At 50.2% G+C, this 24076-nt stretch overlaps 1 protein-coding gene across 2 annotated transcripts in view; it reads right to left on the reverse strand.

Moving 5' to 3' along the window:
• ctif (CBP80/20-dependent translation initiation factor) overlaps nucleotides 1-24076 on the reverse strand; it is a 72914-nt gene that overhangs the window by 40167 nt on the left and 8671 nt on the right. For both annotated transcript variants that reach the window (XM_084441939.1, XM_084441938.1), the window contains exons 2-7: nucleotides 19012-19231; nucleotides 17993-18064; nucleotides 16089-16211; nucleotides 11617-11693; nucleotides 9597-9701; nucleotides 9417-9492 (exon numbers count right to left, since the gene is read on the reverse strand). In XM_084441939.1, the coding sequence (XP_084298065.1) occupies nucleotides 9417-9492; nucleotides 9597-9701; nucleotides 11617-11693; nucleotides 16089-16211; nucleotides 17993-18064; nucleotides 19012-19191 (633 nt within the window). In that variant the 5' untranslated portion in view covers nucleotides 19192-19231. The remainder of the gene's footprint in view (nucleotides 1-9416; nucleotides 9493-9596; nucleotides 9702-11616; nucleotides 11694-16088; nucleotides 16212-17992; nucleotides 18065-19011; nucleotides 19232-24076) is intronic.

The raw sequence follows: 24076 nt of genomic DNA on the forward strand, positions 1-24076 counted from the left end.
CACTCCACTGAAGGAAGTGTGTGTGTGTGTGTGTGTGTGTGTGTGCACGTTCTAAGCAAGGCAGCAGACAGGACAGGGCAGAACAAAGAGGTGTTTTTGGCTCGTCCCCAGCCAGCTCACCTATGACCCACTTGCATTAGGCAGAGAGGGGAGGCCTAGTGGACACTGCGGACGTGATGGCAGGGCCGTGTGTGTGTGTGTGTGTGTGATTGCAGGGCCGTGTGTGTGTGTGTGATGGCAGGGCCGTGTGTGTGTGTGTGTGTGATGGCAGGGCCGTGTGTGTGTGTGTGTGTGTGTGTGTGTGATGGCAGGGCTGTGTGTGTGTGTGTGTGTGTGTGTGATGGCAGGGCTGTGTGTGTGCGTCTCAATACGAGCACAACTCCCAGCCAGGATGCTCACGTACCATGCCACATTCCAGGGGGGGGGGGGGGGGAGAGTTAAAGGCCTGTGGGAGGGGCCAGCTCAAACAGCGACACGCGCGGGATACAGCAAATATGACCTCATGCCGACCCCTGGTCACTCCGACCGGCATATCTGACCAGCATCGCCGCCAACAACAACAGAGAGCGAGCGGTGGCGGGAGAGAGGTCATGTCTAGGCCTACCTGTTATGACTAGGGTCCAGGAGGGTTTCCTGGCCGTGTGAACTGATCAAGGCCAAACTCTGGGAGGTGCCTCAGACATTCCATGTACTGGAAGTTCTCCTTGTATAACAAGACACGTGAGATGGAAAGGAGCCTACAGTACTGTATATACATGGCTGGGCTTGAAATTGGTTTTACTTTGTAGCACAACATACTGTATGTAATAAAACAAATTATTGATGAACAACAACAATATAACTGTACGGAAAGTAATGTAAAATGGTGAAAGTAGCCTTACAAATGCATGGTAGGCCACCACTGTTAGCCTGGTGAGACCATCCTGATCTCAGAATGATCTCACGAGGCTACGCCGCCGGGGCCTTGCGCAATATCCCGGGGCCAGGATTTCAAATGTGCTCTCCGTCTTCCGTCCATCTCTTCACTGAGACCGAGTCATCGGACATCTCGGCAGGACCCACTACACTGATCCCAATCAGATCTTCAAGTGTGTCGAGAGTTCATGAAGATCAGACGCCCGACAATGCTGCTTTCCTTTCTACCATCATCTTGGTAAACGTGTGAAAACGAATAATATAATCTAAACTGTAGCCTAGCTAACTTAACTGTAGCCTAGATAACTTAACTGTAGCCTAGATAACTTAACTGTAGCCTAGATAACTTAACTGTAGCCTAGATAACTTAACTGTAGCCTAGATAACTTAACTGTAGCCTAGCTAACTTAACTGTAGCCTAGATAATTTAACTGTAGCCTAGATAACTTAACTGTAGCCTAGATAACTTAACTGTAGCCTAGATAACTTAACTGTAGCCTAGATAACTTAACTGTAGCCTAGATAACTTAACTATAGCCTAGATAACTTAACTGTAGCCTAGATAACTTAACTATAGCCTAGATAACTTAACTATAGCCTAGATAACTTAACTGTAGCCTAGATAACTTAACTGTAGCCTAGATAACTTAACTGTAGCCTAGCTAACTTAACTGTAGCCTAGATAATTTAACTGTAGCCTAGATAACTTAACTGTAGCCTAGATAACTTAACTGTAGCCTAGATAACTTAACTGTAGCCTAGATAACTTAACTGTAGCCTAGATAACTTAACTATAGCCTAGATAACTTAACTGTAGCCTAGATAACTTAACTATAGCCTAGATAACTTAACTGTAGCCTAGATAACTTAACTGTAGCCTAGACAACGTTACAGACAGAACTTTGAAGCTTGCGTTAGCCAGCAAACCTGGACGTTACTTTGACAAGATTCTCTTCTTCATTGAGGGACAAATGTGAAGAGGAGCATCTGTTAGCTGAACACTTTGCAACACTACTTAATGCATCAGCTCTGTGTCTAAAATCAACATGAAAGAAAGGGTGTCAAGGTCATGTTTGATTGGTTAGAAAGGTCACTGTCACACACCCTCGTGAAAGGGATGTTCGATTAGGGGGGGGGGGGGGGGGGGAGATTGCACCAGAACAATCATTTGCACTCGGAACAAATGCTCCCAATTATATTCTGAGGTCGTACGCAGATTAAATGCTGGGAGCATATGCAACCAAAACGGGCGCAATTTCGCACTGAGATAGAAGTGTGTGTGTGTGTGTGTGTGTTGTGTACGTGTAGGGAGAAAGCGGGCACTGGAGACGGTGTTTTGGAGGTGACTTCCTGTATGTAAGGACACCCTCTAAGTGAGGCTCATTCACAAAGCCAGTCATCCATTGTTCCGTCGCCGTTTTATTTATGTCTGTCGGGCCTCCGTCCAAAAGCGCTGAACACGAGAGCCACAGAGAGAAACCTGTGAGCGCCGTGTGTCATTAAGGCCTGCAGTATTTCACCAGAGGCAGATGGATGGAGTGGCTCGTCTCCGCTGCCCCTGACGGACAGGAATGTAGCGCGGAGACGCCCGCGTCCTCCAACAGGAAGGGAGTGGGAGAGAGAGTTCTTAAGTCTTTATTCATCTCGCTTCTGAACAGGCAGGGAGAGAGAGAGAGAGAGAGACGGAGAGAGAGAGAGAGAGAGAGAGAGGGAGGGAGCGAGAGAGCGACAGACAGAGAGAAAGCAAGAGAGAGAGAGAAAGACAGAGATGACTGCAGCAGAAAGGTTTCTGGTTTCGCGGGGGGAACGACCGCGTCGGGTCCAGGAACGAGGGGCTGGTTTCGGAGGCGTGTCGAGCGCGGCGGCGGCGCGGACGAGAGCGCCGGGCGAGCGCGGGTGATCGAACCTGCAGAGGTCCGGGCCGGTTCTCGCCGTGGGATGAGGGGCGACGGCGGGATGCCGGTATCAGGGGGCCTCGAGTACGACACGGTGGAGATCGCCTGACCCCCCCCCCCCCCCCCCCCCCCCGGTCATCTCATACACCCCGACGCCAGGTCGGTTCAGTCCTGCTGGTCGCACCCCCGTCTGAACAGTGTGGACTAGGCTAAGACGGTAAGGAGTGGCTACGCTAGCCAGCTGGCGTCTGTCCCCGCGCAACACACACTCTCCTGGCTCTCCCAGCTAGGACGCCCGTCCAAGTGTCCCTCGCTGACCTCCCAGCTTCCATTCTTCCATTAGGAGAGGTATTCCGGGGAAGCAGAAGGCGGCGCAGAGGAGGGAGACGAGGAGCGTCCGACCAAACAGGATACACTCTGGAATGCCTCTCCGCTGAGGGACACATCACCGCTCTGTCTCTGTCCGTCTCACGAGCCTGGACGGACCGGGAGCAGGCATGCATGCACGCACACACACACACACACGCGCACACACGCGCACACACACACACACACACACACACGTACACGTACAGTATGCACACACACACATACATGCACAAGTATGCACACACACAGACACACACACACACAAGTATGTGCGTGCACACACACGCACGCACACACCCATCCAAACCCAGAGTGTGGGCAGTGGTGAATAACTCTCTGATAAGACGCAGCCAACACACATAGCTTTTAACAATATTACACTATTGCACAATAGCAGTCATCACCTAGCAACAGGCAAACTCCAGTTTTCCTCCCTCGCCGAGGCGCGCGGCGAACGACTGACCACAGAACCGGAGACCTATGAGAAAATGTGTGCTTCCAGTAGAACTTGCGGTCAGTTCGGCAAATTGAAGCTTATTGTAATACAGCATTGTAGAATTGTAGAATCGTAATACTCAGGCAGCCTGGCCCTTTCTCCCGTACTAATCAAATGTCTCTGACGTACAGTAACAGACCACTTTCACTAGCTGCTGACATTAGACATTATGAGCGTAGATTAAGCTACAGCTTTCGGTGGAGGAATGACTCATTTTCAGAACGCCAGGGAGAAGAACGTCGCTGTGTGTACTGGAACTACGGAACTGGAACCGTGTGAGGGTTCTGTCGTCCTGTTCCCAGGGAGACAGTGTTCCTTCCTGGGTTCTCTGGCTGAGGGGTCACTGGTTGCATAATGGAACCATAATCAGCGAGGGGCTTTGGCTGCTGCGCCAGCCAAGGACGAGACACAATGGAGAGAGAGAGAGGGGGGGGGGAGAGAGAGAGGGGGGGGGAGAGAGAGAGAGAGAGAGAGAGGGAGAGAGAGAGGGAGAGAGGGGGGGGGAGGGGGGGGGAAGAGGGAGAGGGAGAGAAAGAGAGAGAGAGAGAGAGAGAGAGAGAGGAGAGAGAGAGAAAGAGAGAGAGGGAGAGAGTGGGGGGACAGAGACAGAGAGAGGAGATAGAAAGAGAGAAGGGATAGAGACAGAGAGGAGAGAGAGAGAAAGAGAGGGGGAGAAAGAGAGAAAGGGGTTAGAGAGAGGAGGGATAGAGACAGAGACAGAGAGGAGAGAGACAGAGAGGAGAGAGAGAGGGAGAGAGAGAAAGAGAGGGGGAGAAAGAGAAAGGGGATAGAGAGAGGGGGGATAGAGACAGAGAGGAGAGAGACAGAGAGGTGGGGGAAAGAGGGAGATAGAGAGAGAGAGAAAGAGAGGGGGGAGAAAGAGAGAGGGGATAGAGAGAGGGGTGATAGAGACAGAGGGAGGAGAGCGAGATAGAGAGGAGACAAACGGATAGAGTAGGAGTGTGTGCGCCAGAGAGAGAGAGAGAGAGAGAGAGAGAGAGAGAGAGGGAGAGAGAGAGAAACAGAGAGGGCTCTGTGGAGTTCTCTAAAGCCAGGCTTCACTGATCATCACTGCCTGACTCCGCCAGCATCACAAACAGTGGCTGTTACACAACCCCCCCCCCCCCCCCCCGCACGGGTCCCGGGTCCCACAACCACCAGGGGGCGGGGCCAGGACACACAGAGTCACTCTGTCACTGACCCAGGCGTGATGGAATGCTCCCCAGTCTGGACGGCCAAGCAGTGACAGTTAGGGACAGGAACGTGTGACAATGGAAGTCCCTGGTGGCCCTCTTCATTCACGGCCAGACTGGCCTGTCTAGAGCTGCCAGCGTGCGCATAGCCAGCTAGATGGAGAGAGACTTTATTGATCCTGAGGGGAAACTCAATTGTAGCCTACATAGAAATAAATAAAGTAGGCTTGAAGGATACATACTGTAGTAAGAGCAAAATGTACTGACAATGTGTGTGTGTGCGTGTTGTGTTAACATACTGTACAATGAATTAATTAATAGTTCCATGTATCATGTGCGTGTCATGTATGTCTGTATATATTCGTGAATTAAGTGTGTGTGTGCGCATGTGTGTATATATGTGTGTGTGTGTGTGTGTACTGTGTGTGTATGTGTGTACTGTATGTGTGTATGTGTGTGTATACTGTATGTGTGTATGTGTGTGTTTGTATGTGTACTGTATGTGTGTGTGTGTGTGTGTGTATGTGTACTGTATGTGTGTGTGTGTATGTATGTGTACTGTGTGTGTGTGTGTGTGTGTGTGTGTATGTGTACTGTATGTGTGTATGTGTGTGTATGTGTGTGTGTGTGTGTGTGTGTGTGTGTGTGTGTATACTGTATGTGTGTATGTGTGTGTATGTGTGTATGTGTGTGTGTGTGCGCTCCGGCCGGCCGACGAGCTCCCTTCTCTCTAGCAGCCTGAGGCTGTGGTCAGACGCAGTCCTGGACAATGGCAGGAAGAGGGCGTAGGAGGGGGCTGAGTACCACTCTGACCTCTGCATTGTCCTGTCCTGGACAGCGTGGAGCGAAGGAGGGAGGAGGAGGAGGAGGGAGGGAGGAGGAGGAGGAGGGAGGGAGGAGGAGATGAAGGAGGAGGGGGAGGAGGAGGAGGAGGAGGAGGAGGAGGAGGAGGAGGGGGAGGAGGAGGGAGGTTCGGGACCGGGGGCCAAGTTTAGCTCCGGCTCCAAGGCCCAGACGGACCCCGGGGCCGAGACATCCAGCCAGCCAGGCTCTGTGCTCCAGGGCACGTAGGCCCCCCGGGGTCCGGGGCCAGCCAGTCTGAGAGGTCTGCGTCTGCACTGGGAACCGGACGCGTCCTCCGCAGACTTCCTGGTCCCCCCCCCCCTGCGCCCGCCACCCCCTCACCTACCCCCAAGAGACAATGGAGACATGGCGACACACACAACAAAAACACACACACACACACACACAGTCACCCTCGATCGTCCTGTCACCAAAGCGGAGAGACGCCGTCCACTCTAATCTAATCAGGCGGATTGACTCGCATGTTTTGCCACAGCGCCTGAGTCACTGCGTCTGGCCCGCCACACCGGACAGCGCTGGGGAGGGGCGCGGCGGCGGTGACGACGTCTGGGACGAGATGGGCCGTCTGAGAGGGCGACATGACGCACGCGTCTAGGGAAAAAAACGCGCGAGTGCGCGCGGACGGACGCGAGGGAACAGACAGGCCGTCTCTAATGTGGATGAAAAAACGCTATGCCTTCAGCCAATGGGAAAGAGGAGAACGCCATCGGCTGCAGGCCGGCCCGTCGGCGCGGCGGTGGTGGGACAACACGTGACAGGCGAGTAACGCGAACAAGACCGGAGTGCGCCGCTACGGGATTTGGAATATCAACGCTAAATCAACGCTATATCAACGCGCAAATATCGTTTGATTTTAAAGGATAGTGACTTGGGTGAATGACAACACGCACGCACGCTCGCACGCACGCACACTCACAGGTTGTTGACGAGGACATGGCTGCAGAGAAAGCCCCAGAGCGTACACAGTTGTCTGACTATGTCACAATAAAAAGCCTTGTGTTGACATCATCAACCCAATGAGCCAAGCTGTCTGAGACTGTTCGAGTGTGTGTGTGTGTGTGTGCGTGCGTTACTGTGGGTCGACAGAGGAAGACCGGACAAGAAAAGGACGGTAACTAATGTCTGCCCTGGGGCACATCTCAACGTGTCCAAGTGGCTTCCTCTCCTTCACCTCCCCTGGTCTGAGGATGCACCCTTGCCCTCGTGTTCATCTGGCCATGTCAATAAACCTACTGCTAATGCTTGGACACACGCAAACACACACGCAATAACACACACCATGACCATCGAGTTGACAGTCCATCACTAGGCGGCTGTATCCATCCTATCCTGTCAGTGTGTGACCTGCGCACGACCTCGTCCGAACGGGGGAATGGGACTGACTCATCCACGGAAAAGCACAACGTGGATTCACTGCACTAGAAATAACCTCTCATGTTATTGCCGTCAGGTCTGCGTGGGTGCGTGCGTGCGAGAGAGAGAGAGAGAGAGGGAGAGAGACAGAGAGAGAGACAGAGAGAGAGAGAGACAGAGAGAGAGAGACAGAGACAGAGAGAGAGACAGACAGAGACAGAGAGAGAGACAAGAGACAGAGACAGAGAGAGACAGAGACAGAGACAGAGAGACAGAGAGAGAGAGAGGAGAGAGAGACAGAGAGAGAGAGAGAGAAAGAGAGAGGAGAGAGACAGAGAGAGAGAGAGAGAGAGAGAGAGACAGAGAGAGAGAGACAGAGAGAGAGAGAGAGAGAGAGAGAGACAGAGAGAGACAGAGAGAGAGAGACAGAGAGAGAGAGACAGAGAGAGGAGAGAGAGAGACAGAGAGAGTTAGAGAGAGACAGAGAGAGAGAGACAGAGAGAGACAGAGAGAGAGACAGAGAGAGAGAGGAGAGAGAGAGACAGAGAGAGAGACAGAGAGAGACAGAGAGAGAGACAGAGAGAGAGAGTTTATGTGTGTGTGCCAGCAGTCAGCATTCCAGGGAAGCCAGCAGCGCTCCCAGTAGGCCGCTCCTTGGCTGGGTCAGGCTCCGCTCTCGCTAGGGGGAGGAAGCCTGCTTTCCTGCCCAGGTACTTCTCCACATTGGCCCTTTGTGTTGCTATTCTGGGCCCCTGGCTGGGGAAGAGGAAGTGGGGTTGTTTGGAATGGGGGGGGGTTGACGTAGTCCTCCTGCCCCAGAGTTACCCTGGAGTCTCGGGGACGATGACGGTGGAAGGAGGAGAAGGCGGCGTTCCGCCTCGGTGCGCCCCACGCCTCTGCTGACGCAACGCAGAAGCCCCGAGAAACGTCTCGCCCCTGACCCCGGGAGCGAGAAAAAGCGCCGTCTGGGGCGGAACCCAAAATTTCAACCAATCCGGTTGAGTTAAACCGGCGACATTCAACCACCCCCTCCCCTTCCCCAGGGAGAGGGGGGCAGAGGACTTATTGTTCCGGTATCCGGGCAGAATAACCTCATGGATAGAGAGAGCGGATGACAACCCCGACTGATGGATCCCAGCTGGGGTCTAATCCCCGTTGTGTGTGTGTGTGCGCGCACGCGTGTTTGTGTGTGGTTCCTACAAAAACACACACTAAAGGCACGGTGGACAGCTCTCAGCTCCCTCAGTGGGACGCGGACCGGTCCACGGCGTCCTGGTGAGCGGGGACCGCCGTGAGTACCCGGACCCGCTGGGACGAGACGCGGACCGTTTACAAACCGTGACTCCGTCGGAGACGGTCAGTCCCGACGGTCAGTCTCTCTCCGGTGATCCACGTTGAGGAACCTCCGCCCGTGTATATTTGGTCCTACGGCGTTATTGTGACTCTGGGTTATTTGTGGCGTCTCGGCTCCTTCCTCTGTGTTCTTCCAGGGCAGTCTGGGGCCTCGGAGTGCGGTCGGAGGAGACAGAGGCTGACGTGGTCTGCCGGGCGCTGCATAACAATAGGCTGGACCGGCGCCATCGCAGCAGGTTGGCAGTGGAGTGACGAGATGGCCGCGGACGCCAAGTTTACTGGATGCCTGCCTGGGCAGGGGACCAGACAGGTGGGGCAGGCCAGTGTGTGTGTGTGTGTGTGTGTGTGTGTGTGTGTAGGAACTCGCCTGCCCATTTCTTTTGACCTTCTGGTGTTGCTGAGCCAAACCCAGATGAGATTCTGCCAAATGAGACTGAGTCAGCAGCCGACGGAAAGAAACAAACTTCCAGGATCTATAGCAAGGAGGGCTTACGGATATTATTATTATTTTGATGACAGCAGACACTCTACGCTTCTACAAAATGCATCCACTCACTCCCTCGCTCATTTTCAGACATGTTAAGGCACAGGATTGATATTGTAAGAAATTATAGTGCTCCGTCCCGATGGGAAAATAAATAGGTAAATGCTGTACCTGCAACCTGCCACTGGAGGGCAGTGCAGTCCTTTCTTTCAAAGCCACATTACCCTGGGCTGCATGCAGGCACCCAGTTCTGCCACTAGATGTCAGCATAAATCGATTTAAAACCTAGCCGAATAAACGACTACTTCACTTAAGTGCTGTTCTTTTATCTTTTAGCCACAAGAGGGCGCTCGCCACCAAGACGTTTGTGGTTGTGCGTGACTGACGCAAAAGCCAGGGAGGCAGCATCCCCCCAAATGACACCATAACGCACATGAATCAAACCACTTCATATTTCATCCCACTGCTAGTCGGAAACTCGTTTGGCCACTTACTGGGAAGCCAGGCAGGAACCTCTCCATGTCGTTCAGGTCGATCCCATCGTCCTCCTCAAACTGACCTTTCATCATCCTGGGAGACGAGAGAGAGACGGGAGAGAGATGCAGAGCTAGTGAAGCAGAGAGACGAACGGGGCGGAGGAGAGCCGAGCAGAGCGGAGAGCAGAGATGGCTCACCCCTCTCTGTCGATGTGTGGGAGGTGCTTCGGCGTGCCCCGGAAGGGTTTCCTGTGGAACTGGCTGAAGTCCAGCTTCTCGGGCTGCATGTCCCACGTGGCACCCCTACAGGAGCAGGAGGTGGAGGAGGAGGAGGAGCAGGAGGTGGAGGAGGAGCAGGGGGTGGAGGGGCAGAGGGGACGGAACGACAGAGACAGACGGGGGGTTATAGACACTTAGTAGAATAACAGTGTTGACCTTCTAACCTCGCTAGACGCTGAGGTTCTACCCCCCTCCCGGGGGCTGTGGTCATTCACTTCTTCAGGATTTATCCTGAACTGGCAGTGCGGTGGCGGACAGAGCATCAGTGACCCCCCCCACCGGGGCGCTGCGCTGACGAATGATGCCAGGAGGGCTGTTGGGTGATCCCTGGTACAGACCTCCTGCTGTGATCGAGAGAGAGAGAGAGAGAGAGAGAGACAGAGCGCTAGGAGAGAGAGAGAGAGACAGACAGAGAGAGAGAGAGAGACAGACAGAGAGAGAGAGAGAGAGAGAGAGACAGACAGAGAGAGAGCGAGCGAGAGAGAGAGAGAGACAGACAGACAGACAGAGAGAGAGAGAGAGAGAGAGTGCTAGAAGAGAGAGAGTGCTAGGAGAGAGAGAGAGAGAGAGAGAGAGAGAGAGAGAGTGCTAGGAGAGAGAGAGAGTGCTAGGAGAGAGAGAGACAGAGAGCGAGACAGACAGAGAGACAGAGAGAGAGAGAGAGAGAGAGAGAGAGAGACAGAGAGAGAGAGAGAGAGAGAGAGAGAGAGAGACAGAGAGAGAGAGAGAGAGAGAGAGAGAGAGAGAGAGAGAGAGAGAGACAGGTCTGGGTGAAAGCACCCAGGCTGGGCCCAGGCTCCTCTGAAGTGGCGTGCGCATCGTCTAGAGGGGTTGAGAACAAAGCCACAGACCATTCGTAGCCTCTGTGACGGCTATCCGCGTCCTGCCGCGTCTGCCGAGCGCCGCCGAGGCCGGAACGCCGCGAGGAACGGTTGCAGCCGGCCCCCCGCGACGCTGGCTGACGTGGCGGAAAACGTCCCTCTCCGCTCGCTCTTCCCTGTGCCAGGCTGGCGGAGCCTAGCGTGCCGTTATCTGGCCTCTACGGAGAGGGTGCCGATTATGCGCCGTGGTCGTATTGTGACGTATACTGTATTTATGATGTCGGGAGTGAATGTACTGGACGGTAGTATAACTTAGACTACAGTTGGTCATTCATTCATTCACTAGGTATGCCCAGTAACGTAACGTCACTGCACCGAGCTAGCAAGCTAACGGTAGCTAACTTTAGGTATAGCTGGTTAGCTGCAGTACGTTACTACTAGTCTAATGGATGAACCACTGTAAGTTATAGCTTTAGCAAGCCGATAACAGAGGGAGTCTAGCTAGCAAAGAAGACATCTAGCACTAGATTTAAGTACTGTCAATGTTAACGAACAGGACTTATCGAGGTGCGCACAGCATGCATACCTGGGGTGGTAGAAGAGGACGAGGGAGTTGGTCTGTCTCGCACTTTGGGACTATCAAATGTAGTGCAAGTCCCAATTCTAATCTGATGGGTACCATTTAAAGCAATACATAGCGTTTTCTCCGGTTTTCTCGGAACTGCGCCCCATACAGGCTCTGTGAGTAAGTGCGCTGTCATACTGTCATAATGTTATCAGATTGTCTTTTTCTTTTTCTTGCTTCCTCCGTGATGTTTCACTTCGGTTTTCTCACCTCCGCCATGATATCATTGAGCTAAAAAACGCATGATATCCATAGATCTCATCAATTTGAAGAGTCGGGGTTGACCCTTCGCATGTAGTAGCGCTCGCTCAATCAACCTTCACGCTCGAACCTTTTGCCGTGTCTGCTATGTTTGTTCATTGATTGTAATCAACCATTCAACCATCCTGGAGCATCTTGTCCGCTACCATTGTTAGCTCAGTGGTATCGCAGCACCTTGGGTTCGAACCCCAGCCCCCCCAGCCCCCCCCTCCCCCGGACACGGCATACACACCCGTGAGAGTCCATGGTGTTGGCGGCCCAGATGTCTGTGCCCAGGATGTCCAAGGATGAGCCGTCCCGGGTCCCGTTCTAGAAGACACAACACAGCAGCGGCATTACAACAGGAGGCTAGAGGCCCAGTGGACGGCAATTCTCGCGATACTACCAGAGTCTGACCCACCGGAGCTGTGCACTGAGACAGCCAGGTCCTGAGAGACGGCTGGGCTACAGACAACCTCTGGGACTGAGGTAGCGACCCTACCAGGGGGTCTGAAGGGGCTACAGAGGGTATTGACTGTGTGGGACATGATGATACAGAGACAGGCTGGTCTTGGTGTTTATTACTGAAGAGGGCTTCTAAGCTTCTAAGTCAAGGCTAATGTCCACATTTCCTGCCGAGCCTCCGGTCAGGGGTCTTCGTCAGAGCCTTTACCCTGTAACATTGCCTGTGGTTGTGGTTATCATTTGATGGGATGAGCCCCACGCGGTCAGACCCCTCTACACGCTCCTGTAATACCCGCGCTGTGAGGCCCGACCCCAGCTACGACTGTGGAGAGAGAGCCTGTTGCAACACGCAGCGTGTGTTAAAAGGACATGAGTTCAGTCACTCCCGCTCCGTTTCTTCCAGGAGAGAGGAATGTCCTGGAGGGTGAGCCCAGATACAGGGACGATAGAAGAGAACAATGGTACAGTTACAGCAACACACACACACACACAGAGCGTTGGAACTAGGGTTGCAAAGGGGTGGAAAATTTCCGGTAAATTTCCGGAAACTTTCTAGGAAATTTCCCATGGGAAGTTAAACTCTGGAATTTTGGAAATGTTGACCTTTTTTGTAGCCTATAACAGCTTTTTTTTCAACAACTTTTTATTTTATTTTATACATTTATATTCGGATTTTATCCCATTTTCACACAATTTGGTAGCTGATTGACCCTGACCTAGTGTCCAGTTACCCTCTACTAACTGATACGTCACACAACCCGGCCGGTCAGCAGTGCGAAGGGGAGAGACGATTCCTTGACTCTCTCAGCTCGCAACCGTAATTCCAACACCAGTCAGGGTGTCTGTTGTGTGACGAACTCTCAAGCCAAGATTAAACTAACCACCCTTGTAGTGTTGTCAAAAATATCGATTTTTCGATTCATATCGATTCTGAATATTTAAAACAGTTTCAATACTAATTTCCCGCAATATCGATATTTTCCACACTATCGATACCAGCTGGCTTTCTCGCTCTGTCTTCTCTCCTACAGCGAGTTGTTCACACACAGGCGCACACACACACACAGGCACACACACACAGGCACACACACACAGGCACACACACGCTGCTGCTCTGCACACATGGCCCCGCCCCCTCCCCCTCACAGACCTGTCTTGTCAAATCCTCTCACTCGCTCCTAAGATGGCAAGTGCAGAGCCTCCGCGACTCGTGGATAAAGAAAACGGCAGAAGTGCTGTTTGGAAGTACTTCGGGTTTGAAGCAAATGACGAAGGAAAAGCTAAAGATGCCACGAAGCCCATTTGCAAGCGTTGTTCCAGAGTAGTGCCAGTGAAAGGTGCAAACACAACAAATTTAGCAAAACACCTGAAGGACCGACACGCGGATCTCTATAAAGAATTTAGAGAGGGTGACAGCTCCACTTTCAACATCACTGAAACATTAAACAAAATGGCCCAGTAAACTATTAACTTTAGTTTAATACATGAACTCTAGTTTAATACATCCATGAGCTTGCTATCGAAATGCCGCATTGACTGTGTGTGTGTGTGGGGGGGGGGTGGTAGATAAGATAGCTAACGTGAAGCAAAGCTAGCTAATCCCCCTCAAAGCTATCCAGCAATGGGCCAAAGCAGTCAATGTGGCGTCTGAATAGCTGAGGGGAATTAGCTAGCTAGCTACTAGCTAGCTCATGGATGTAAACTAGAGCTAGTTAGCTTAGCTTCGAGAATGGCTGTTGGGCTAACAGGAATCTTGAGTTAATGGTCAGTAAATCAACTTAGATGCTGTTATGCTTAACACACAGTACTATTAACTTTACTTAATTTCTAAGATTAGATTAGATAATAGAGTTATTTTTAAAGGTCGGATCTAAAGAGAAACCAAGGTTTTTAAAAGTGTGATATTTATCTTCTCTTATAGTACCAGAGAGAAGCTGAGGAGAATCGACCAGCAACAAAAGCGACACACACACAGCCTACCCTACTAGCTGTATTTGAACAACAAAGAAAGTATTGTGCAAAATCAAATGAAACCAAGAAACTGAACAGGGCTGTAGCAGAGTACATATGCATGGATCAGGTCCCCGTGTATACTGTTGAGAAACCTGGGTTCAGACAACTTCTTGGACAGTTAAATAACAAGTATGCCCTTCCTTCACGGAATCATTTCATGTACACTGAAATCCCCACCCTATACAATTAAACAAAAGATAAAATCATGGAGAGCCTTGGGGGGGAAACCCTTCTTTTCATGCACCACTGACCTGTGGACCAGCAGGGCCACATCCACATTCATGGCAGTAACTCTGCAGTTTATAACAGAATCCTGGGACATTCAGAGCTGGTGTTTGGGCTGTGTTGGGCTGCACTCAGAGCACACAGGGGACAGCTTGAGGGAGGCGTTGGAGGAGATGGTACATGAAACATGGGAGCTGGACATGTCAAATATGGCTGGCATCACCACTGATAATGCCTCAAATAACAAAAAACCATTTCAGCAGGACTTCACATGGGTCCCCTGCTTTGGGCACAACCTACACCTAGCCATTAGCAAGGGCCTGGATATAGACCGTGTGTCTGGAGCGCTGTCGAGGCTGAGGAAGACAGTCTGCTTTCAGCAGGTCAAAAAATCGAAAATGTTATGCCCTCAATGTTGTCAATTTCTCCCCGTGGTATCGAAAATGGTATCGAGTATCGATACTTTTCAAGGTATCGTATCGAAGTTAGAAATTCCAGTATCGTGACAACACTACACCCTTGGGGAGCGGTGGCCCAATAGACCCCTCCCTCTGGGATCCGGCCATACTCAGATCTGGCGAGACCGCCGGTCCCCGGTGGGCAGCTGCACCGGAACACGATGCATTAGACCACTACACCACCGCAGACCCCAATAACAGGGAACTTAAATGTAGCCTAGTTGGGGGAAAAAAACAACATAAAATGCAATTCTAGATCTTGCAGCATGATCTTGGTTGAAACTAAGGCTGTCCCCGACTGAATTTTGTGAGTGAAATCAGATTGGCCTGTTCCAACCAGAGATTCAACGTTCCTCCTTTCCCCCCCATATGTCTAATATGGAGGAAAAAGGAGGAACGCATGGTTGAATCTCTGGTTGGAATAGGCCATACGACCGCGGGAGTTGGGACAGCTGTCAAACTAACTCAAACTCGCAGGCAGCACAATAAAAGAAGCCAGTTTTTCTTGCTAAACGTCAATCATCTAGCCCACATTGTCCATCAACTTCCGATGCCCCCATGTTTTTATGCAGTTTCCCGTAGCCTACATTAGGGTTGGGTGATTTGACGATGGTCTCCTCAACTGCGCCTTTGAAAGCGTGCGCGAATACGCTCATGCGTTGGGCAGCACTCAACAACGATATGTTTTGGCTGTCACTGAAGCTTTTTTGCAGACGTTAGAGCTCAATATGTCTAAGGGAAATCAATATTTGTTCCAGCGTATATCTTAGTTAATACAAGAAGATTGATTCAGGAAAGCAGTTTTGTGTTGTGATATTGTTTGGTAAATGCACATGATTGCTGGCGCACAGCGGAGGGGAGAAGGATTCCCTGCTTTCTTCCCTCCTCTACATCAGTCCTAAGTCTCCTTTTACTGCACAACTAATAGCTCCAGTAATAGTCTAGGTCTAAAACGCATAATTGGCCTGTCCTCTATAAATCACAAGGCAGGTGAGTGGTCTGTCCTGTATAAATCACAAGGCAGGTGAGTGGTCTTAGCCCACCAACACACCTTGACAGCGGAGAAAAAAAACGACTAGTCAACTTCAAGAATCTGTGTCGACTTAAGGTTCTCCGACTGAAGATTAATGGAAATTCAGTTGAATTTCAACTCAGCACAGTGCATTCCTCCATCACATGCACAGCTAATTCCTAGCATCCTGCACACTAAGAGAGCTGTAGAATCCATTAAAGTTCTACTCACAAATAGATTAAGTCAAAAATCTAATTCAAAAAAAGAAATTATTAGAAATGTTGCCTACATATCTGCTATGACATAATAACATGTTTGTATTTGTGTCTGTATATGACAAGGTAAATAAAGTTGCTATAAATAACCCCAAAATTTCCAGTTTATTCCTGTTAATTCCCATGGAAAGTTTCCAACTTTGAATATTCTTGGAATTTTGCAAACTTACTTGCAACACACACACACACACCTTTGCAACACATGCATCCACGCACACACACACACACACACACACACACACACACGTGAGCAGAAGGAGTTTGAGAGTGAGTTTACCTGCACCGGAGCCCTGAACTGGCTGTTGCGTCCTCGGCTGCCGGACCTGGAGCCAGACCCGGGCCGTGACCCTGAGCTGGGCCTCGAACCCGTGCTGCCATTACTGCTGTGCTCCCACTCATCCTGGGGAGGGAGGGAGAGGAGGGAGGTGGACAAACTAGAACACCATTGCCATATCAACTTGTAACCCCAGTGCATAAATGGATATACTGTAGATGGGAATAAGTGTGTGAGTGTGTGTGTGTGTGTGTGTGTGTGTGTGTGTGTGTTAGGGCTGTCAACTGAGCTCAGAAATGATATTCAACTTTCTCTCAAATATTTTCCAAAAATCCAATATATTCGATTTTTGGTATTATCATAGGCCTATATCGAAAAGGCATAGAAAATCCGCATATAATGGGGAACTGGTCAGTACCGGTTCTAACCACAAGAGGGTGCTCGCCACCTATTGTCAAGAACAAGACAAACAGTAACGTGAACTAATATTTCAAGTGTTCACGGGATTCAAGTAATACCCAGTCAACATGGGTGACATTTAGTGCAAAGAGGGTACTTTTATTAGGCCTATAACCGAGCCAACTGAAAAAACAACAAGAGGAATAGCCCTATAGGGCAGGTCCACTTAATCAGATTCAGTGCTGGTTTACAATGTCTGCCGAGAAGATGTGCTTGTATCTTATAGAAGAAAGGCATTTCCTTGCCATCTAGATAGATAAGATACTGTTCATACAGTTTGGTAGTTTTTTTGGCCATGTTGAACAGAATGGAGAATGTGTTTTGGCATGATTGGAAGATGGACGGGACTCGGGAGACTGTGTGGCGTGCGCTGCTTTGCTGTAGCCTACAGTACTAATCAAATCTACATTTGAAGAGCAATTTTTCCCCAAAGTAGGCAACTACAGTAGTGTGTGTGTGTGTGTGTGTGTGTGTGTGTGTGTGTGTGTGTGTGTGTGAGTGCCTCTACGGACAGTGTGAGAAGCCCCTCCATGAGGAATATCCCATCATCCCCTAGGAGAGTGCTGCTGACAGGGCAGGTAACCCATGGCAACCACAGCTCCCGTGGTCACCCTGTGTGCGTGCGTGTGTGTGTGTGTGTGTGTGTGTGTGTGTGTGCGCGCTGCTGAGTGCGGCATTCTGGGAGAAGGCTGCATGAAAGCAGCTGTGCTTTGGATGAATGGTCCCAGACACCCAGAGCCCATCTACAGCACACAGACTGCCTGCTTGGCCGGCTCTAACAAGGGAAGGAACCTCTAGAACCTCTCCCTCTGGCGCTCGTCTTGTCTGTCTGTGTGCATTTTGTGTGTGTTCCTCATGGGCAGTTTGAGGGTGAACCCTGACCCAGGGTGAGCAGGCCTCTCAAGCTTCTGCTCACCAAATTCACACACACACACACGCACACACACACGCACACACACTCACACATAGCTGTGAGAGCCGAGAGTAGAGAAAAATCAATACAGCCCCCTAGGGCAAGATCAGAATGTGAATACCACCGTGTGTCCGAGTGTCGTGACTGTGCAGATGAGCTGGAACAAACAAAAGGCGAGGTGTAAATTACACCGACTGCACCCTAATCTGGACAGGTCATCGGCAGCAAGACGTTAATTACAGTGTGCAAACGAGGACTTTAACCCGAGCCCCGCTGCCCTATTCAGCTAGCAGGACGACTGCACTGTACGCGGTGTAGGTTTGCATCTTCAACCTCAGCAACGATGGCCGACGGGCAGCGCTGCACGTCGAATCAAACGTCGGGTCTGCGGCCCGTGTACGTAACCTTGGCTGTCATTGAGTTCTTGTTTCCCTCGATCAATGGGGGCAGAGTGGGGGGTGGGTATTGGAAATACGGGGGGCTAACCAGGCCAGAACGTACTGTACACGCACACGCACACACACACAGGACTCACTGGTTTGGACGAGCCCCTCCCCCGCGAAGATGACCAGCTCCCGTCTTTCTTGTCGTTGCAGTCCTCAGTCCACTGGTTTATAGAGAGGGGGTGAGAGAGAGAGAGAGAGAGAGAGAGAGAGAGAGAGAGAGAAAGAGAGAGAGACAGAGAGAGAGAGAGAGAGAGACAGAGAGAGACAGAGAGAGAGAGAGAGAGAGAGAGGGTACAGTTACAGGTTGACCGGAAAATAAACATATTATGAAATACATGATGGCACATCACACACACATCCACATCTCTATCTACTGTATGGTGACTTCTGTTGAGCGGACCGAGGCAGGACACAGGTGCTAAAGCAGAACGCTAGTCTGACCATATCACACAGTCAGACACTTTCAATTACGTCACGGCATTCGAATCGCTTCTCCTCCACCCTTTTGGTTCCAGATGGTGAGTTATCAGCTTACTGGAGCGTCTCGGTGGTGTTGTGCGTGTCCAGCTGCCCGTGCAGTCCCATGGGGTAAACTAGCCCAGTTCTTCTCATGGGGGCTGTGAGGTGTAGTATGTCCCAATACATAGTACGCTACATGCAGTAGGGCAAAAATACCAGGATGTCCTGCTACATCCGGTCATATTTTGCAATATGCAAGCCAGCACACTTTTCTGGCTATTCTGACTCACAATCCTGTGTGCAGCGGAAATTACGTCACATGTGCAAGTCACGACAGCTGTGGAGAAACACGCTTTATGGACTGCGACAGATGTGGACACATTTCAAAGCGACAGAGTGGTATGTCTCAATTGTATACATACTGTGGTATGGGACTGGGGCTTCTTAAGCATTTAGCATTAGCATCAGTGTGCTAACCTGTGAGATGTGGGACTGGGGCTTCTTTAGTGTTTAGCATCAGTGTGCTAACCTGTGAGATGTGGAACTTGGGCTTCTTTAGTGTTTAGCGTTAGCATCAGTGGAAGCTAACCTGTGAGATGTGGGACTGGGGCTTCTTTAGCATTTAGCGTTAGCATCAGTGGAAGCTAACCTGTGAGATGTGGGACTGGGGCTTGTCCCCGTCCGCTTCCGTCTCACTCTTGTCTCCCAGCAGGCCTTGCACCTGGTACTCCAGGACGTAGCTGTCGATGAAGCGCTCAAGCTCCTCGATCTCCTGTGAGCGCGTGCTACCCGCCTCCGAGGATGCCGACGCCACTGACGAGTTCTCCATGGCAACCGGGCCCAGCGGGGGAGGGAAGGAGGGGCAGGACCTGCAGAGAGAAGGGGGGGGGGGGTGGGGGGGGGGGCGCGTTAGGGAGGTCAAGATGGAATAATACTGTGTTCCTTTTGCCTCAGAAGTCAGAGGCAGGAGTACGTCACGTCACACCTGACCCCATTCTGATAAAAGTCGCTAGATGCCAGCTGATCTCACTTAGTAATACCAATTCCAGCCAAGTTAGCCTTTTCAGCAATACCAGTTGATAACGCACTATGTGGTATTTTGCGCATACAAAGAATATGTCCACAGACAGTTGGACAGTACTGTGTGTTTGACTGATTTAATGAGACCCAAATAAGACTAAGTGCTTTAAACAATTACTACAGCATCACTGCACGGAGCTGTTATGCTGATTTTGAGGTCAGAATTGTGGTCGGGTCAGGTCGGGGAAGGTGAGTTTCCTGACTTTCCAAGTCGGAAATACGACTTCAGGGGGCATTCCAGTTGGAAAGTCTGACTTCCCAGTGCAAATGGAACACACCATAATACAAGGCAGCAGAAGTCATCACTGTCTAATTCAAAAACCCAGGTTTCAAGATTCAACCATATTACCAAAATATTACCAATATATTGCAGCTGAGAGAACTTTGTAAAGTCGATTACTGTCTCATAAGAACGTCCTGACCTGAGCATTCACTCTTTGACCTCTCTCTCTGTGACGATAAGCAGGACAATCAACCCCTCCCACTGACTTCTGGGGCGGCAAGGCGCTGGCACTACTCCACCACCAGGGGCACCAGTACTGTTTACCGAACTACACTGGTTTACGGTCCTACACCAAACGCAACAGCAGTCCTGTGGGGTCAGTCTCACCCACAGAGTTATTATAATGGTCTAACCGCATGGTTGTTCTCACAGGACAAGATAGGATAGCAGCTCGGATAGCAGCTCAGATCCTCGACCTCCCTGGCGCTGTGGAAGCTTCTTGCCCGTTTCTCTCGACTTCCTCCATACTGGCTGACTCTACCCTCCTATCGTCCTCCTCTCTGCTGTCTCTCTCCAGTTCTACCCCTTTTCAACTGACTTCTCAAACATCTGTCCCTCTTGCTTTCTGTCCTCTTGTTAGTGATGTGCCTTCAAGTGTATGCATGTGTGTGTGTGTGTGTGTGTTAGGGGTGGGTTCTTCTTAGCAAATAAACAATTCAGTGCAGATGCTAGGTTGTTGTGCTCCCTGAAGTAATGGAAACAAAACTCTCTCTCTGAATGAATAGCAAATGTAAACATTAACCTTAGTCAAGTGTTTATTTACACCGAGCTTCTCTGCAGGGGAAGTTTACGTTTACGGTCGGGAGAAAGGGAACACTTGATTTGTCTCAAAAGAAAAAAACTTCCCTCTTCCCAATCCATCCACATCATAGTACAGACAAACCGGACGGAGCCAAGAAAGAAATCAAATAGACCTGTTCCTAATCATACAATACAGTACTGGCAAGCTACGCAATCCAGCTTTATTATCTGAGCTTTTTATTTATTTATCGGAGCTAATCTTAACGCTATCGGATTTATCTGTATGACGTCATAATTCCTGATATCGGCCTGATAATTATCCGTCCGATATTTATTGTGCATCCCTAATTGGAATGGGGGCTAAATTATATATTAGCGTCAAAATCAATGGAATTGTAGTCTTTCCTATTTTTCATTCAAATAAATTGAAATCTTTCAAATGTCGGCCAACAAACGCTTAATCAATTAATCGTTCATAACACCCACTGATTAATTGACTGAAAAATGTGAGTTGTGCACATCCCTAGTGTGTGTGTGTGTGTGTACGTACTGTAGTAGTCACATGACACCTGCATAGCTAATAAGGAGGGGAAGAGAGGCGTAACTCTGTTAAGCTCCTTTACATCACTGCTTGATCACCAGCCATGCAAAGAGGATTAACCTCTGGACTGGGCCAGGAGACATGATGCTGTACTGCCGCAGTGCTGTTAAGCGTGTGCACTTACAGGCCAGAGCCTTTGTTTTGAGTTGTGGCATAATGGCCTTGGTGTGCATGTAGGCTAAGCATTAGGCTAAGTCAGATGGCTAATAATAACTACTGCAATGGCAGCATCTTTTAATTGGCACACGTGCAGAACGTAGCCTACACAGCTAGATCTTGGTTCAAATATGTCCGTCCAGCTAAGAGGGGTAGGCAGGGAAAGGATGTGGGTCTGACACCGAGTTGCCTGGGTTGTGCCAGCTCAGCTCAGCCAAGCCTGAGCCAGAGGAGACGTCTGATTGTTTGCAGACAGACAATCGTTGACACCAGACTTGGCAGAGGGACAAGCATTCCCTCCCATTACAGAAGCAGGTTGGGATTCTAGCTGGAGTGGACTGGAGTCCTATACAACACCATGTAGCTACATTCACTGTGGGCAAGAACTCACACCATCACACGCCCATAAACAGAGGTTTGTCGGGTGTCTTGGTGCTACAGAACAAACTGAAGAGAAATCCAAAGCTGGGGCTAAATGATCGCTGACTGGGGAATCGATGCCTTTTCTTGGAGGTGAGCTGATTGGTTGATACAATCGATACAGCCTACCCTTACAAGCAACAGCGCCGGCATTTAGCACATTAACTTGATCTAATTCAGATCATGAGATCAAATGTGCCTCATTGTTCTTCCAATGATCACCGGCCCTCATCTCACCATGCACTCCGACGGTACCACTTCATCAAGCGATTCAACTTCCAACATCCTCCAAACAAAGCACGGAGGTCCCTAACGATGACTCGATGGTCCTCAGTAGAGATCGTAGGGCTGAGTGACGCTTCCACTGTAAACACACACAGCCACCATCATGTCCTTCAACTGCTGTCATTGACATGTACAGGCCAGTGTTTCTGCTACTGCTGTAACAGCCCAACCAGGGCTGAAAATGAACACCTGCCACCGGCCAAATGCAGGTCAAATTTCCAATTGGCGACTAGATTTCTGAAGGCTATCTGAATAAAAAATTAAGTTAAAAAATTAACTTGGCCGGTAGATTTTTTCATCTACAGTCCCCTTGGCTAATTTTCACCCCTGAGCCCAACCGGTATATTAGTCTCTCTAAGGCAGCCATGTCTCTGTCTGCTCCCTAACCTTAAACGTGGTGGTGCGCGACGGTTCTTGCATGAAAATAACATGCACATTACTGAATGTTGTCATTATTAGTGACCTGTGATTATCTTTGAGCCTGCGGTCAAATCTTCCCCCATCACTGTTTGCTTACATGACAAACGCATACATAGCTATGTAGCAGAAGCAGTCGGGTTCAACAGCAAACTACCATGTATGAAGGAGAACTTTATGACGAGAAGCTCGAGTCTTAAAGGAAAATGCTCGTTTTTGACAACCTGGACCTTATTTACGACATATTATAAGAAGTTTGACTCACCGAGATCACTTTTGTGTAGTTCGGAGGCCTGTAGAAGAAATTTAAAATCCAGCGCGAGCCAGTATATCCATGTAATGGCGTCGGACGGGGCAACGGGAATGCAGTTTCTCAAAATCCATTTTCGGCCGCTAAACGGTTGTTTTCATCAATCAGATTGGATGAATCGACAGTTGAGATTCCTCAACGCGAGCCATTGTTGTTTTCGTTTTCAAATACGTGGTCTGTAGCCTCTGTAATATGATCTTTACACGCCTTTCCCCACTTGCTCCAGCACGCATGCGCACAGGCCAGCGTGCAGACTGGCTATTCTCCGGCTCACATTCTCTGCGCTACGATCGTTGTTGGTGCCGAGAATATTGTCGTCGTCATTCGTCAGCAACAATCCGATCGTAGCGCAGAGAATGTGAGGGAGAATAGCCAGTCTACGCGCTGGCCTGTGCGCATGCGTGCTGGAGCAAGTGGGGAAAGGCGTGTAAAGATCATATTACAGAGGCTAAAGACCACGTATTTGAAAACGAAAACAACAATGGCTCGCGTTGAGGAATCTCAACTGTCGATTCATCCAATCTGATTGATGAAAACAACCGTTTAGCGGCCGAAAATGGATTTTGAGAAACTGCATTCCCGTTGCCCCGTCCGACGCCATTACATGGATATACTGGCTCGCGCTGGATTTTAAATTCCTTCTACAGGCCTCCGAACAACACAAAAGTGATCTCGGTGAGTCAAACTTCTTATAATATGTCGTAAATAAGGTCCAGGTTGTCAAAAACGAGCATTTTCCTTTAAAGGTATTACAAGCCCCCGAGCTGTACAGAGGAAGACATCTGTTGCAGAGGCTCAACCCGGTGTGTGTGTGTGTGTGTGTGTGTGCGTGTGTGTGTACCGAGTGACTGCACTAACCTCCACCTACCTCCCTCCCCCAGTCTGACAGAGGGCAGCTAGCTGAGTAATGTGTGTTATTGCTGGTTTACAGCGGACTGTGTGCTGCTGGGTCTCCCGGCCCGGCCGAGGGAGTTATTTACGTTACCCTAACGGTAACCCAACAGGTTACTGAAACCAAAGCCTCTTGGCCTACCGCCATTCCATCAGCAGACTGTGAGCGGCGGCTGAGAGGTGTGCAAATGAGCTGAAAAACGTGAAAACAGAGAGAGAGAGAGAGAGAGTGAGAGTGAGAGAGAGAGACAGAGAGAGAGTGAGAGAGAGACAGAGGGAGAGAGACAGAGACAGAGAGAGAGAGAGGAGGAGAGAGAGAGAGAGAGAGAGAAGCTCTGGAGACACGCAGTTGAGGGAGATGGAAGAAAGAGATTCTACAATGCACCAAATGCGCCACAGAGAGACAGAGATAGAGAAAGAAAGATAAAAAGAGGGACAGGGCGAGAGACAAACAGTGACAGAGAGAATAAGTGTAGTGCATTCCTATAGGGAGAGAGAGAGAGAGAGAGAGAGAGAGAGAGAGAGAGAGA

This window comes from Borostomias antarcticus (assembly GCF_949987555.1).
Source record: "Borostomias antarcticus genome assembly, chromosome: 8".
Lineage (NCBI taxonomy): Eukaryota > Metazoa > Chordata > Actinopteri > Stomiiformes > Stomiidae > Borostomias > Borostomias antarcticus.